The sequence below is a fragment of the Neodiprion virginianus genome, chromosome 4 (assembly GCF_021901495.1).
Source record: "Neodiprion virginianus isolate iyNeoVirg1 chromosome 4, iyNeoVirg1.1, whole genome shotgun sequence".
NCBI lineage: Eukaryota > Metazoa > Arthropoda > Insecta > Hymenoptera > Diprionidae > Neodiprion > Neodiprion virginianus.
Window position 1 is genome coordinate 14853280 of NC_060880.1, and position 16165 is coordinate 14869444.

At 37.8% G+C, this 16165-nt stretch overlaps 1 protein-coding gene across 4 annotated transcripts in view; it reads right to left on the minus strand.

Annotated features, from left to right (window-relative positions):
• Positions 1 to 8082: 8082 nt before the first annotated feature.
• LOC124302387 (low-density lipoprotein receptor class A domain-containing protein 4-like) overlaps positions 8083 to 16165 on the minus strand; it is a 68027-nt gene continuing 59944 nt past the window's right edge. For 3 of the 4 annotated variants that reach the window (XM_046758534.1, XM_046758532.1, XM_046758533.1), the window contains 2 exons: positions 9437 to 9697; positions 8083 to 9320 (listed from right to left, as the gene is read on the minus strand). In XM_046758534.1, coding sequence (XP_046614490.1) covers positions 9006 to 9320; positions 9437 to 9697 — 576 coding nt within the window. In that variant the 3' untranslated portion in view covers positions 8083 to 9005. Of the gene's footprint in view, positions 9321 to 9436; positions 9698 to 13194; positions 13372 to 16165 lie in introns of all 4 variants that reach the window. The other variant, XM_046758535.1, reaches the window with a different exon arrangement.

The window sequence follows — 16165 nt, forward strand, 5'->3', positions numbered from 1 at the left end:
TCAAATATATACGAGCATTGAGAAAAAAATTGTTTTTTGCCTCGCTACATGAAATCGATGTGGTCTGTGCTCCACTCGAAAATCCCCATCTTCTGGTAGGTAGAACCAGTACTTGATATTTCCTTAGATAAGAGAGCCAAACTTCGTGTTACGAAATAGTGAAGAGAAGCACAGATTACGTATAAGGATGAGAAGAACGCGTTAGAATCGATCGACGCGATACGTACATATAGGAGGAATATGAAAACCGAGTCCAAGATCTTCCTGTAGGATTACAGTGATAATGTATAGTAGATAAGAAGAAAATTCGTCGCATGCGTAAAATAAGTTTGCTATAGGTGAACGCTGTACACGTTCCAACGTTGAAGCATGATCTCAAACGCGTTCAGGCTAATAAATAATAAACAGGATTACTTTGTAGCGAGCGTTTGAAACTCGTACAAAGTGGATACAAGCGGACGCGATCCGTCATGAGGGAAACAGCTGTGCCGCTGGTGCTGTACTCATACACGCAGGGTGATCCTCATCTCTAGAAGAGAGATACGATTATGAATGCAGTGGAAGCTGCGCGGCGACCGAGAAGAAAGTTCAAACATAATAATTGCACTTACCGTTGGATTATCCAAGCTTCGGTTGTTCTCTGCGTTCTTCGTTTATCCTTCTTTTGCTTCCTCTTCGCTTCCTCCATTTTCTACCTAGGAAACGAAATTATGAAAAAGGAACAATCGGGAGCGTCGAAACCGAGTTGTAGTAGCTGAAACATGCAGCCGTCAAACGACGGTAGAACCGAAGCTCGTAACTGTCAAGCTGTCAGGCGACACGGGTGATCCGAAATTGTTCGGACGTAAATCAAAGGATTTTACGAGCGCGCCGGTTTCGCGGAGCTCGGCTTGACGCGAAGGCACCCTGAAGAAATCGAGACTTCGAGCCGTCACTGTAGGGCTGTCCGGCCATCCACCGTCGCTTCCACCGCTCGTCAATTTCTCCGTATACGACGAGTTTCCTAATTGCCGACTATTACACTTGTCAGGGAAATATCTGTTTAAGTTTATGGTATGAAACTCTTCAGCCAACTGTGCTGTTGCCTCTTACCGAATAGCGCGTGTTATTGATCTCTTATTATTACTTCACATCCAGCTTCTCTAAGTATCCAAGCTCTATTGTACACAGCGGAGAATCACTTGAATCCTTTCACAATCTGCTATTCGTAATATGAGTAGCCTAAAACGATCAGCTGATCGCTATGATCGCCGCCATCTTGATTCCGGCTACGCCCACGTTTGATAACCCTTGATTAACCTTCAGAGGAAGGGAAAACCGCATGATCGACACTTTACTCGTGATAGTTTTAACATATTAGATACCTTTTTTATGCATTTTCTAAAGAAGACCAAGAATCCCAAATCCCCGTCATCTAAAGGTTAATTCGTGTCAGTTGTAATCCAGATAGTAGGGTCTAATCACCCCTTATTCGTCACGCTTCTGTTACCTGAAATATACGCATCCAAAACAGAGAAGAAACAAACAACATGACAAGAAAGTGGAATATACGTTATGTAAACTCGCGTAATTTGGATTAAAAATTGGCTAACTGATGATATTGGGCGTAAAATTGCCCTTTGACCATAAGCAAATGTGCATTAAACCCATGTACTTTAAAAACTGTGAACGAATTTGATTGAAAAAATATAATTTTACCTATCCCATTCCTCTGTCTGCAGTATAATGTATAAGATTATGTACGCGTGATACCAATAATCAGCTGAATGTTCGTTTTAATAATAGCCGAAACCATTTAAATATACGAATTACATTATAAGTTTATACACACGTACGTACCAATATTAGATTCTGGGCGAACGGGGAAAGTGAGAGAAAATTATTCGCACAATTCCTGTAAGGCGGCCAGGTGATACGATAGTCGTCAGGTGTTAATAAAAAATGAAAACATGTTAATGCCAAGGAAGAAAAAGGAACAATCTTCAATCGAAGTAAGGATTCCAAGAAATTTGTCCAGTTTGATATTGAAAATAATTACTGAAAATTGCGTTGCGATTAAACATCAGGTGCCTAGATTCAGAATAATGCAAAGAAAAATTTTCGAGAAGTTGGATTTGAAACATTAAAAAAAATTCGCGCGCACAATAGCGGTGACTCTATGAACTATTGGAAATTTGAACTTGTGCGCATCGTGCAATTACCCGTGGGTCATAAAAAGTTAGTTGCGCAGACGAACACGAGAGGCGCCAAAATACAGAACTTCCGGCCTGTCATCTGGAGGCGTGAGCTCGAACCATCAGACGCGGTCGCTTCACTAATTTTTTTTCATTAAATTAGAATTAATAAATTATTAACCATGGTATAAGGACTTATCAAAATGTTGAATGATAAAGTAATTTGTCGTAACAATATCAGCAATAATAATAATAATGACGACGATGGTCATGATAATAATACTCGTTTCAAATATGGTTTTCTTTATTTTGTAGAAAACTGCGTGATATTAATATAATTGTCATTATAATTTTACACCGAATAATAATATATTTCAAAATATAATTTTTTTTCTGTGAAAACGCTGCAGCCTGCCACCAATACGACTTTTTCACGTTTTTACTCTCTTTATTAACTTTTTCTCTATATTGTTATACGTATAAAGGGACTCCAGGAGGGGTTTTCGGATAAGAAAGAAATTTCTCCCGCACCATAATTTATCAAGCAAATGGCCATCACCATTTCGTTGAAATATATGTACACAATATGTTATATACGTAGACAGGCATGTTTTTTTTTTTTTTTTATTTACCTATTTATTAATTCATCGATTAATTAATATAACTACGTGGTGCGTATAAGTTCAAGTTTAATGAGTCAATGAGTCAGGTTATCGAAAGCCATTAAACATCAGAGAGCGGAATAGTTTCAAAGAAAGTAATGAAGAAGTTGCCCTCTTCTGCTACTGCAGGAGATAAGAATAGACAAGCAAATGAATAAATAAATAAATAAATACAAAATACGTAAGTTAGATTGATGGATAAGTTGCAAGCGGCGGTACGGATTTTGATTCTTTTTTCCCCTGTTTTATAAATATTTTCCTCAATTCTTACTAATCTCGGCTCCACTTATGCGTATAGGTATTCTTTACATCAGTTCTGCGCGAGTCTGTGCAATGATATAGGATACAACTTAGTACATACATACTTATATTTAAATATATAATATACACACGCGTGTGTGTGTCTGTCTATATTCTTTAAAAAAAAAATATATATATATATTTCAGTCGGCAGTCAGATATAGGGGATCCATGCAAGATAACAGAGAAACAAAGAATGAATACGAGTGAATAAAGCCTCTTGTTTTTTTTTTTTCTTTCTTTTCTCTTTTTCAAAGCTGCGAAGACAACGGAAATTAATTGATTACTCGGTATATACATGTTTGTGTATACATTTCTCTCTCTCGCTCTCTCTGTGTACATATATATATATATATATATATATATATATATATATATATATATATATTGTATTCTATAAGAATTATCTAATAGTTACGAATCACCATCATTTCATCGGTTCAATTATTCACCTCTAATATTTATTTATTATAAGATAACAGATTTTTTTTTTTGTTTCTTTATCCTAATTTTTCTATTCCAGTTACACACCACTTAATACGAGAGTTCGCTTTGGAAATTTGGAACACGTCTTCGTTTTTATTTATTTTTATTTGTAATCTTCACTTAATTGTAATCTTCTTCTGTCTCTCCCCCTCTTTAGGGGAATCACAATAGTATCGGAAATATCTTGATCACAAGTAGATAGCCGCTGTCTCACGTCGTAAGATATTTTTTACAGATTTGTATTCCTACTAGTGTTATTGTTATTATTATTATTGTGATTATTATTATTATTATTATTATTACCCCTAGTAATTTGTTTCTTAGTACTTTAATTATAAAATCATAACTATGATCGAATATTAAATTTGTATATATAGACACATATGCGTGGATATATATATAATATATATATATAATCATAATGTTCCTGCGCAACAACGAGCGAATTTTTCCTATTATAAAAAGTTTCAGCTGCTGCTCTTTTTCCGCGGTTTATGCGTATTTCATTATCATTATTCTTGTTATCGTTAATATATCAAATGTATCATATTATTAGTATAATTATTATAATAATCATTATTACATTTACGATCGTCAATAGTTTCAGTTCAACTATCACTATCGTAAATTTATAACTTGAAAAAACTTGTTTCGCCAAAAACGCCAGTCTGGTATTCTTTTAATTTTCGTCAACTATATTTGACGAGGGTCGATATTTTCCTTATCTCTTTTTGCATTACAGACATTAAGGCAATTGTTCGTACCCTTTGCGTCAAAAATTCATAATCAATCCACTATATGTACAACTCGTTTCGAACGCCATTAATCGCCTGAAACACCATGTTTTCCTTCTTCGATCGAATCAAGTAGATATTTTAATGGTCTAACTCAATAGATGAGTTGATTAATTAAAACTATAACAAGTTGTATCGATTGTTTATCCCCAAAAACCCAAAAAACGAGGATAAAAATTATCGCTCCAATTTCGCTTTGAGGAAATATTACACAATACTGGGTTTCTTCATCGTTGCAAACTATGCCTCCTGATATCGCGCCATGTAACATGTACTCAGAATTTCGAATTACAAGTAGTAGAGTAGCAGTAGCAGCAGTAGTAATATTATTAATAATAGTAATAACAATAATAATAATAACAACAACAACAACAATAACAACGACAACAACAACAACAACTTACAACAATGATGACCATGATGGTGATGCTGATGCTGAAGGTGATGACGATGATGATATTTTTAACATTATTTACACAGAAAAAAAATCGTAATGTGTAACATAAGAAGCGGTGATGGTAGTAAAATTATTAACAGTGCTGCTGATAATGTCACGTGACTATTATAACTGTAAAATATATATTATTAGCTTTTTTTCCTTTTATTTTTTATTCCGACTGTGTTGCATATTAAAATTTCACAATCAATTACCAGTGACAAGAAAGCGAGGGCCTAGTCATTCCCGAGTATACTTGCTTCTTACTTAAGGCAGTAACCTGATTTAGCTTATTTTGCTCATCTATCCCAAGACTCGTCGTTATTCATCGTCGGCGATGAGATAATTGTACATTTTTCCTATACGGAGGAAATAAGAGAGAAAATAGAAAGAACAATTTTTTTCACTGGCTTCCGGTTCCTCGAATCCAAGTCAGTGTTACACGAATTTTTGAAATTTTTATTATCTGATGTTCACATAATTGGTACTTGTAAGCCCTGTAATTGATCGTGCAATTCTTGGTACATGTAAGAAGAAAAGCAAACAAAAAAATTAAATAACACTAAAATAAATCATGTCGATATATCAGAAGTAAGTTTATTTTTCCCTCCCTCGTTGACCTGCTTATTTTACATTTTCTGTTGTTGTGCAATAATTTATACACGGGCAACGCTATTCAGAGTAACGTTAACGAGAAATACTAGATAGAGGAAACCTTTTGTGTCAAAAATGAAAAACGGAAAAAAACAAAAGAAAATCGAAAGAACAAGACTTACAAACGCGTTTTTCGATCAGTCGCTTTTATTGATTAATTCGGTTATTTATTTATTTACTCATTTATTCATTTCAAATTCATCTTTGTCAAGGCATAGTTAGTCCGTTTGATCAGAACTGTGGCCTATACTTTCGTAATAACAATAGTAATAATAATAATAATAATAATAGCATATAATAATAATAGTAATAATGATAGTATTGCCCATTAAAAAATAATAATGATAAAATTAGTATTATTATTACCAATTGTAATAAGAATAATAATATTAACGTTATTAATAATAATAATTATGAAGGTACCAGGATATTGTATAAGAATGTCAAGAAGCAAGGTGCGCCATCACAAGGCGGTCGAAGTGAATAATGGTAATCCTGTGTGTGATGGAGCTATAGACAGCAATTACTTCATCTTCAGGTGTAGTGAATAATTTAAGAAAAACCAACAATTCGTGAGCGAATTGTACGTTATGAGATATTCAATCGAATTATAGAAAATAAGTAAAAGAGACCGAAAAAGAAAGAAGAAAAAATAAAGAAGAGTTCAATCAACTGTGACGTTGTATTTCGTATTATATTCCGTAGACCGTAAACATCTGACATCCAGCTTCAGAATGTATGTTTTCGTGTTTATGTTTCGCAGTGACTCCGTCTGGTGTGGTACATTCATCGTTTGCCGTCATTCGTCTTTATTTATTCATTTCTTACATTCTGTTGACTCATTTTTTCTTTTCTTTTTTTTTTCTTGTTTTCTTTTAACCTTTAATCAGTTTATTATATACGTATCAGCTTATATACACATACACATATGCGTGTATGTGTACACGTATATGTACATATATATTCGATTTTTCATCGGAGAATCATATTGTTATTGAACTACCTAGCTTAATATTTACAATGTTTTACTTTTTATTTGCTCTTGGCACTACATAGATTTCCTCATTTCATCTGTCTTTCCATATTTTTCATACTATGTATTTTATTCTCACCTTTTTGTTCCCGCCGATCTTACTTCCGAAACAATTTACCTCCTTTCGTTCGTATTTTGCTCGCAGAAACATTCGCAACATTTGTCGTAATGTAATCACTATTGTAATCATTATAACTATTAATATTATTATTATTATCGTTATCATCATTATTATTAACATCATTATTCACTTATTAGTTCAATTTATTCTCGTACGTTTCTCTGCGCACGTATTTGAATATTCACGGGTGAAAATCGATATCGTAATTTCTGCTAAATATATATATATATATATATATATTTATATATGCTATAAACTGCGACTGCAATGCCAATCAACGATTTTTTGTTTTCTAAGTCTTTATTCAATTCATTTAGTTTTTTATTTAATTTACGCCTTTATTCAATTTCTCTTCTCTCAAATTCGTTCATTTCAATGGAAAAATACGTCAACACCAGAGTATTTCGACAATCGTCCAAGCACGTCCCCATCCGTCATCCGATACATCACGTATTTCGCCAGTTTTTTTCTTCTTTCTCCTCATTTTCTCTTCGATCTTGTATGTGTAATTAACATAATTGATATATTCGATCATCGAATGTGTTTTTCTTCTTCTGACATATCACCTGTCATTCACATCCACACTCGCTCGCTACTTCTTCCCTTTTCAGATAGGAATAACCAAAGATCACAGGCTGAGCGACGGTGACAGCAGAAATACGCGCATCAGGCAAACTCATCCATCAATAATTATATCTATTTACACTGTTGTAGGTTTCAATTTTATTATCTCTCTTTCACTCATTTCTTTACCTAATTGATACAATTTTCATTCTCTCTCTCTCTCTCTCTCTCTCTCTCTCTCTCTCTCTCTCTCTCTCTCACTCTCTCTCTCTCTCTCTCTCTTTCTCGCTCCCGTTTTCTCTACTGTAACTTTGGACTTGTTTTGAGATCTATATTAATAGACTGGCCTCTCATGTGTAATTAAGCTATTATCGTACACCCCAGCAACTCGTAATACGCGTCAGCAGAGTATCTGGATTGCAATGTGTAAAAGAAAAACCAATATAAAAAGAACGTCGAACCCCTTCCGTCTCCGACAGTTCTTTGCGATCGTTCGTCACTTTTCCAACTCATAATGCCATCTCACAAGTTTCATTTCTCAATTTTTTTTCTACTCTTTCCTTCTTCTTATTCTCTTTGCCAAATTTTAATTCGTTATACCTATTAGCAAACAGATTCAACGTCAAAAGAAAAAGAAGAAATGAAAGGAATGAAAAAAAATCTACTACTAACAAAACGAGATTTGAAGCCAGCTCGTAATGTTGTTAATTAATCGTAACGAAATAGGTAATACAGTTTTACAGGTTTTATGTATGCATGAATGTATGTAATGTATTTTTCCCTATTATTTAGCATTGTTTTAGTAAATATGAGAAAATATGCACCGATATTGGAGGTTGAGAAATATGGAGAATAAAATTCAATTACTTTATTTTATTTATATTCAATTACTTCATATATATATATAATAATAATAATAATAATATATACCATAAGTTTGACTCTGTCAGAATGAACTTAGGTTTTATTATTATTACCTTTTTTTCTTTCTGTCTTTTCTCTTTCGCTCTCTCCCTTTCGCTCATCATACGTAATTATCATTACATTAATAATTATTATTACTACGACTATTATTATTATTATTATTATTATTATTATTGTTGTTGTTGTTGTTGTTATTATTGTTGTTATTATCATCATCGTTATGAATTCCCTAATATAAGGAATCAAGAATAAAATTTTCACAATTATCATTATTACATCTGCATCTTCGGCTTAGCGTCGTTTAACAGTATTTTACACCTGCACCTTGGTTATTTCAATATTACATACACGTGCACATAATGAATTTATGCAAATAAGACAAAAAAATCTCACATCCAGCAATTACAATCTTGCCTCGTGGTCGTAAAATTTGTCACGGTCTCATTTTCCTCCTTGACTTACGTCGAAGGGACGAAGGGAAGAAAATCGAAATTTCAGACATCTCGTGCCTTTTTCTGCTCTCTATCTTCATCACCATCTTTTTCTTCTTTTTTCTCAGTATTCCTTTCACTTAAGAAAATCATTCTGCCGGAGTGTGATAATCCTTTAACTATTATTTTGTGATGAGAGTTGATTGGGAGTCAGCCTTTTATTCGTTAATTTCCGCCACCTCTTGCCGCGGCCGTTTCGTGATCATCGTTGAACGTTGAAACTCAAATAATTAGGAACAACTAAGCCAAGCGCAGCCACATCGACGGCATAATTATCATCGACGGCGAGGCGACAACAGCGTAATAAAATTTTTTACTTAAACCCAGGCAAGAAGTAATCGTGCGCGAGCACACAACCGCCAAGGATCAGACGTGTTGATGAGTTTCGTCAGTTTCGCACGGCACTACCGTAAGACTAGACAAATTACTCAGATTACTACTCGACTCTGAGTAGCTGGAAAGGGTTGGCCTCCTCGGCACGATAACCGAGGGCGTCGAACTACCGGAGTTTGGAAACTTTCTGAATACTTTGAGGAGTGAACTGCCGGCACTGTGACACCGCACTATTCTGTCCGGGGCGTCAAGCAGGGCCGCCTGACTCCTGTAAGCAGGCGGACTCTCACTGTCGAATACTGTCCGATTTGGCGGCGGCCTAACGCACTTCTGGTAAATCTCACTCTCCTGAAACAAGCCGACGACGGAGAATTAAAAATGAGAAACAAAGAGAAGATAAGGGAAGAAGGGGGGGAAAAAAAACCAAACGACTCTGCAAATTTCAACAACCTGCGATTCCTCACCTGCTCGGGGTCGCGAAGATGAAGTCCGGCGTGCGCTCCGTAAGGTCGCTCCTCGCCGTCGGGTAGCTGCAACCGGGGCGGAAGGTCCAGGGCCAGATCCTGGCGTACGCTGCTCGCCCTGACCGCCCGATCCTTCGTCGCGGCGACGACGTCGTTTTCTACTCTCGAGGTCGGTCCATCCTCCTGGAGGCTTCCCCCGAGCCCGCCGCGACCTCCTCGACCACCGCTTCCCACCTCCATTCCACCGCTAACCGACAGCATCTGAAATATAACGACATACTTGAAAGATCGGTAATCGGGAGTATGAAAAACTGATTGCGAGGTAGGAAGTGTAATGTAACGATTAGAGGTACGCGTTCATTCTTTCTCACATTCATTTTTCCGACGACCCGATAGAACTATGTACGTATATAAGATTTACCCTCGATTAGTAATTGCGGATCTGCGATCTCATGATATTTATGCTATACGCACTTTGGCGTGCGCAGACGATAATATATGTGTATATTATTAGACGCGAGATTACAAGGGGAGGCGGAGGAGGTAAAGGACGTTAATATTGCTGATTAGTCGCCGCTGGAAGACTATAATAAAATGTAGGCACATAAAAGCTGAATAATGTTGCGTATCGTACGAGACACACGTTCAGCAGGCGATGTGCGTCAAGTATGAGGTACCTGAACTCTCGAAGAGAGATTGCAGAAAGTGTGTTAAAGAGAGAAATAGAGACTCGGTTGCAAAAACACAAGGACATGCATACGTACATACATCCATTCGTCCACAGTTGCAATGAATTCCAGGGTTATCAATGGAGGTCTCTGTCCGTTCAAAAAGACGACAACACGCAGTTAAGGCAGACGTTATACGGCGAGATATCGCAGTGTGTTTTGACTATCAGTTTCGCGGTGTATAATAATATAGGTATGTATAATATAAGTGCTCTGCACGCGTAAGAGCAAGCAGCATTGTGAATGTGGCAAGATGAAGGAGAACAATACTATAAGAGTGGTAATAATAGAATGGAAAAAAAAGTTAAAAGAAAAAGAACCGCTCGATCGTGATTAGTTTTTATTTAAGCTTGTTTCGTCGGTCATTGTGGTCGTCCAACTAGTCTGCCCGGTTGCTGTCGTTATAACGTCTGGCTACGATAACGGATAACACACAGGCATAACGATAAATACACACGGGCCTGCAGCAGTCGACACAAACGATGAGAACTGTCCGTGCAAGCAGATACAGACTTCGCAATCTCCCGGCTAACTCACTAACTCAGTCTAAAACCCACACGCGCAACTCTATAACTGCAAATGCAGTCTCTAAAAGATAGAAGGCTCCAAACAGATTATATACCTCTTTTCTCTCCTTTATACCGCACGGCTGCGGCGGAATTACACACGAACAATACAAGAGTTGCAGAAATACATACATACATACGTGTACATTAGTTTCGCAAATCTTTGTATAACCATTTTTCGAAAAACACACTCACTCACTCTCACTCCCTGGACGCTACATGTATAACAATATCTGTTTGTTCAACTAGTGGCAACGCGTGGAGAGGCGGAGCTTCGCTCCCATATGCTTTTCTACAGGGGAGGTCAAAGACCCAAAAATTGAAAGCCAACCACGTCAACAACTGAGCGATTTAACCGCTTATATGCCGAATTAATTTTTCACACCAAATACTTGAACGGATTCGCAGCCAGCCCCGTGCGTGAATTCATGGTGGGCACAAAAAATTCCTTGATTTTTCCCTGACTAAAATTCGAACCAATAACGCCATTTCGAGTGTCTAACAAACAAAGCTTCGAGTAAATACGTTTTCAAAAACATGTTTATGATCTATTTAATGGTCATGGAACCGAGCACGAAAAAACTAAGTATTCTTCGAATTTCGTGAGAAAACCTTTCTTCTTTACCGTTCCATCACACCGCCATAGAATACTTCGTCTTTTGCCTAACTTCCCGGTTTTCCCTGAGCAGTGGCTTGCACCACGAAATTGGAAACTCAAACACTTCAAACTCGCTGTTACCTGTGATTAAAAGACATGAATATGATAATCCTCCGGAGAAGGCGTTCAGAGTGTGGATTTCTTCTTCTGCTCGAATAATGGAAAAATCATCACGATTGATCCGAGAGATTTTCGAGGATTGCACGCAGCCAGCGCGGTTAACGGTAGAAGTTTAGAAAATTCTGACTCACGGTCCGTGATTCACCGTCGCTTCCCTCTTATCCGCAGAGAAAGAAGAGAGTGAGAGTGCAGCATCTCTCGTCGACCCCATAACGCCGGTTTGAGAGCGACTAGCGATGGGGTCAGGAAAATATACAACCGACTCCAACACTGCGGGGTGCGTCAGACGTACCCGATCCATGCATCATCCAAACGCAGCGACACCCCTTCTTGTTCGTGGATGTAAGATTTTATCATTCGTCCTGCAGCGTTGTGCAGCAGTATTAAAAACAGCGGGGGGGGGGGGGGACCACGTGGCGCGAGAAAAAGGGAAATTAAGTGCACCACCAGCAGCAGTAGCAGCACAAGCGGCAACGGGACTGTACTTATTGATCGGCCAGGTCGCAACGCAACCGTTGAGTTTGGTTTAGTTCCGGCGATGATGGCCTCTGGTGCATCTGGTGCATCGTATCCGAGGATGAGACGGCCGTCCCGTAATAGACCGGCATCATTCTTTCATTCGTTCATTCATTCATTCATTCATTCATACGGAGTGTATTTTCTATTATCGAGTTGCGCGAAGCACGAACGCCACCGAGATATTAGATATTCTCCACCGCTCATGTATAATACATATTTATGTATATATAGCCATAGATGTGTGCGTGAACGATGACAGAGTTCCGAGTGCGAGCAAAAATCTTTCGATATCTTCTGATCCGGTAGCCACAGCATGATAATTAAATATCTCTAATCTAAAACGTTTTAAACAGTCAGCAGGGGAGACGAGAACACGCTAGCGACGTTCGCGTTTCACGTGATTTGTTATTTATCATTGATTACACATTTATTCTCTTCAACGTCGAATGAGATTTATATTTATGGATATATGCACACGGACACACATCAGTTACCCGTGTTCCGGTCGTCATTGTAATGTTCGTCAATGACTGTCGGCCAAGGATTTCGTGTATACCTACAGTAAATGTGCAGTGAATAATGAATAGTGGAAAAAAAAGGAAGGAACAACAAGCGCTGAGTAATTGCGCGACCTTTTGACACGCGGATGAGCCATAGACATAACGTACTGCGTAACAATGTGTGTGTATAATTGTATATATGTATATATGGATAATCGTTTTTTCAACGGGTAATCGCGTTGAGTGAGTTGCTGTGCCTTCAAGAGACGGGCGACAGTTTTTCAAATTGGGAAATTGAAAAACGACACGACGTCGATTTTACCGTCTCCGATATCGAGACGAGCCCAACGAGAGTCGTCGCGCGTTTAATTCGATTAAACCGATCCGCAGGTATCGGAGTTTCTACTCGCTCTATTCGCGCTTATCATTTAACGACACGAAGCCGTGATAATATCTCGCTGTCGTTTCATCCGATTTTGTTGATGTTCGGTTCGTAGGAGGAACTGCGACTTGAAAACAACGAGGAAAGGATGCGAGATAATTTTTAATTCGTCAATATAAAATTGAAGAAAATTCTATTACACATAATACAATTCGCCTCTTATATATTGTACATGAGATAAAAATAATATACAACATTTATGTATCCAGCACATATTATACCTACCATAACGTACGTATAACACGGCAATAAAATACAGTAGGTCTTTATCGCAAAGCCTCCCAAGCTCCTCCCACTCCTCATTTGAGTAAAATACGCGACACCGAAGGCCGGAGACGACGCGCAACTATAGAAGATCTCGGCTGGTGTCCGTTCCTCGAGACTCGACCTCTTAAGGCATAACTACGGACCGAACGGTTCCAAAAGTTAATCCGCTTGCTGTATTTTTCAATATATGCAATGCAAAAATAAAATCAGTCGTAGGATCTCAATTGATTCAATCTTATGTATTGATGCATATATGTTTATTATAAACGACTGACATGCTATTCAAGGACGAGAAAAGTAATGTTCTGCATACGCGATTTCCCGAATCTAGCGTCAACTTTTGATCTAGTACAGTTCACTCACACTCGCCCATGACTACATCGATAGGCGCATACAATGAACAACGCGCGGAGACCGGTCGTGGCAACACCGCAGCGTCGGCCGCCACGGACTCGCTAGTACCGTGTGTATACCAGAGACCGTTGTGCGTACTGTGATTTTTCTACGAAACAAAAGTGTGGTTATGTTGAAAATGAATACAGAAAATTTGGTACGGTATAAAGGGAAATGGAAAAAAAAGACCGTGGTTGCTGGTAGATTGAAGCTCATTGAGCGGAATAAAGAAAAGTCAGATGTGGCACGTGTCGAAAAACCAACGACCATCCTCCGTGGCATGCGATTGATCGATCCTAATGAAGTCAACAAAAACATGATATGCAGCAATTGTAAAAAACAATTGGCATTTAATCATATCTTGGAAGAAAAAACAATGGGCTTTCACTACATTTGGACTATGAAATGTGATACTTGCTCCACGCTAACGAAATGCCACTCAAGCAAGTCACACTTCAACGACGGTCATCGTTATTATGCAATTATTATCTGCTCTTCGATATTTTCTCTTCATAACTAATAAATTATGCATACATAAAGTGAATATTTTCAATTTTGTCATTGGAAATGAGAATCTAACCTCAAAACCTAACCTCAAACTGCGAATTCATAAGTGCCGTTCACTCCGGAGCAGGATGCAATGCACTGAGGAAAATTGCAATGTGCATAGATATGCCGGTCTTGAGTGAGGAAACATACAAGCGGTATGAACGTGAAATCGGTCCACTCATCGAAGAAGCTGCCAAGGACAGTTGCCGAGGTGCAGCGGCGGAGGAACGAAATTTAGTACGCTGCGTGATAAATTGTAAGCTCTCTGCCGTTGTGACAAAACATTTCATTCTCTTGAATGGCATAACTAAGATTTTTTTCATGAAAAGGATATTGGTGGAATTAATGCACAACAAACAAGGATACTGCAGTATTATCATAAAATAATAGTTCCGTATAAAATTTCCGTTTTATCGTACCTGAATTCGTACTATTGATGTCAAAAATCTATTGATAATTTTTCTTACTCAATTGTATATAAGTCTACAAGTTTGGCATTAAATTAATAAGTGGTTGTAAGCACCTCGCAGCATGAATTGTACATACAAATATACTGTTAGATTTCAATGATTAATTCCAAACCATGGTGAAGTTTGCATCGTTGGAATGCAACGGAATTCTGTTTTTTCTTGAGCCGAGCTCGAGATTCTCATTCAATATTTGGTCAGGACAATAAAACGATTTGTTTTCAAAATCCGAAGACAAACCGGTACGAAAATTTTCATGGTTTTTGAAATTGAACGAACAATTTAAAAAAAAACGTATTTTTCGTTGGACCTCAACTTTTCAAACTTCAGTGTCATAATTCCAACAATATCGTATTCGTGAATGAATACATTAGTTTAGTGATTTGAAACAGAGATCTGTATAAAAAAAAATTTTATTCACACACCAAACGTTATAATAGACAAATGAAAATAATATTGAACAATTATATGAATAAAAAAATATACAGCCATTACACCAAACCTCGAACCCCTCAATCTCTAATACAGTATGAAATGTACAAGACCAATACAAAAATAAACAAATGTAACACATACAGAATAAGAAAACTCGAAAGGTGGAAAATGCATTGTGATTGGTTTTTTTTGTTATTCAAAATTTTTAGGCCTCAGGAAATATCGGACGAAATTTACCCCCTCGCAGACTTCATGCGGCCTAGGACCGACGATACCGATAGACTAGATTTTGATAACGCCCTGAGTCATGTCATAAATATAATTGTATCGTATGACATGGGATGAAGTAAGCGTGGCAACGGACGCAGCTACGATAGTCTGAACGGGTACGGCGCAATAATCGGGCTCCTCAGCAATAAAATATTAGATTTCGCAACGCGGAATCGTAAATGCAAAAAATGCGATCTAGGATATCCAAAAGAAGATCATGACTGTCGGCAAAATTATGATGGCAGCGCCAAGGCCATGGAAGCGTCTGTTGGAGCTCAATTAGTCAATCGCAGCAGTATTCTCAAGGAGGCAGGGCTCGACATTCGAGTTGTCATCGGGGATGAAGACTGTTCAACGATAGCAGCAATACGCCGAGAGAGATCTCAGCACGTTTTCAAGCTGGCCGATTCCAATCATCTGACGAAAAATTTTTCTAACGAGTTATATGCACTGACCGCCGATCTTGCAGCTGCATTGCGTAAATTGCCTGATCATTTTTTTGGTAACCACGAAAATTGTGGAATATGGTGCGCACGTAGTTCGGAAAAAAATGGCCAACATAGAGTGCAATTGAAAAATAGTCAATTATATGAGCAATTGATGAAACTGCTGAAGAAATATGCAGAGAATGCTTCGAAATTTGCAGTACGCGCGTCCAGCCAAACTAACGAGAGTGTGAACTCAATGATGGCTCGAAAAGCACGTAAGTGCGACTGTTTTTCTTTGAGCGAATCGTGCGATTATCGCTATGCAGCTTGTGTTTGTTCTCTGAATGAAGGTGAAAAATATGTGTGTGATGTGAGAAAAAAGGCACA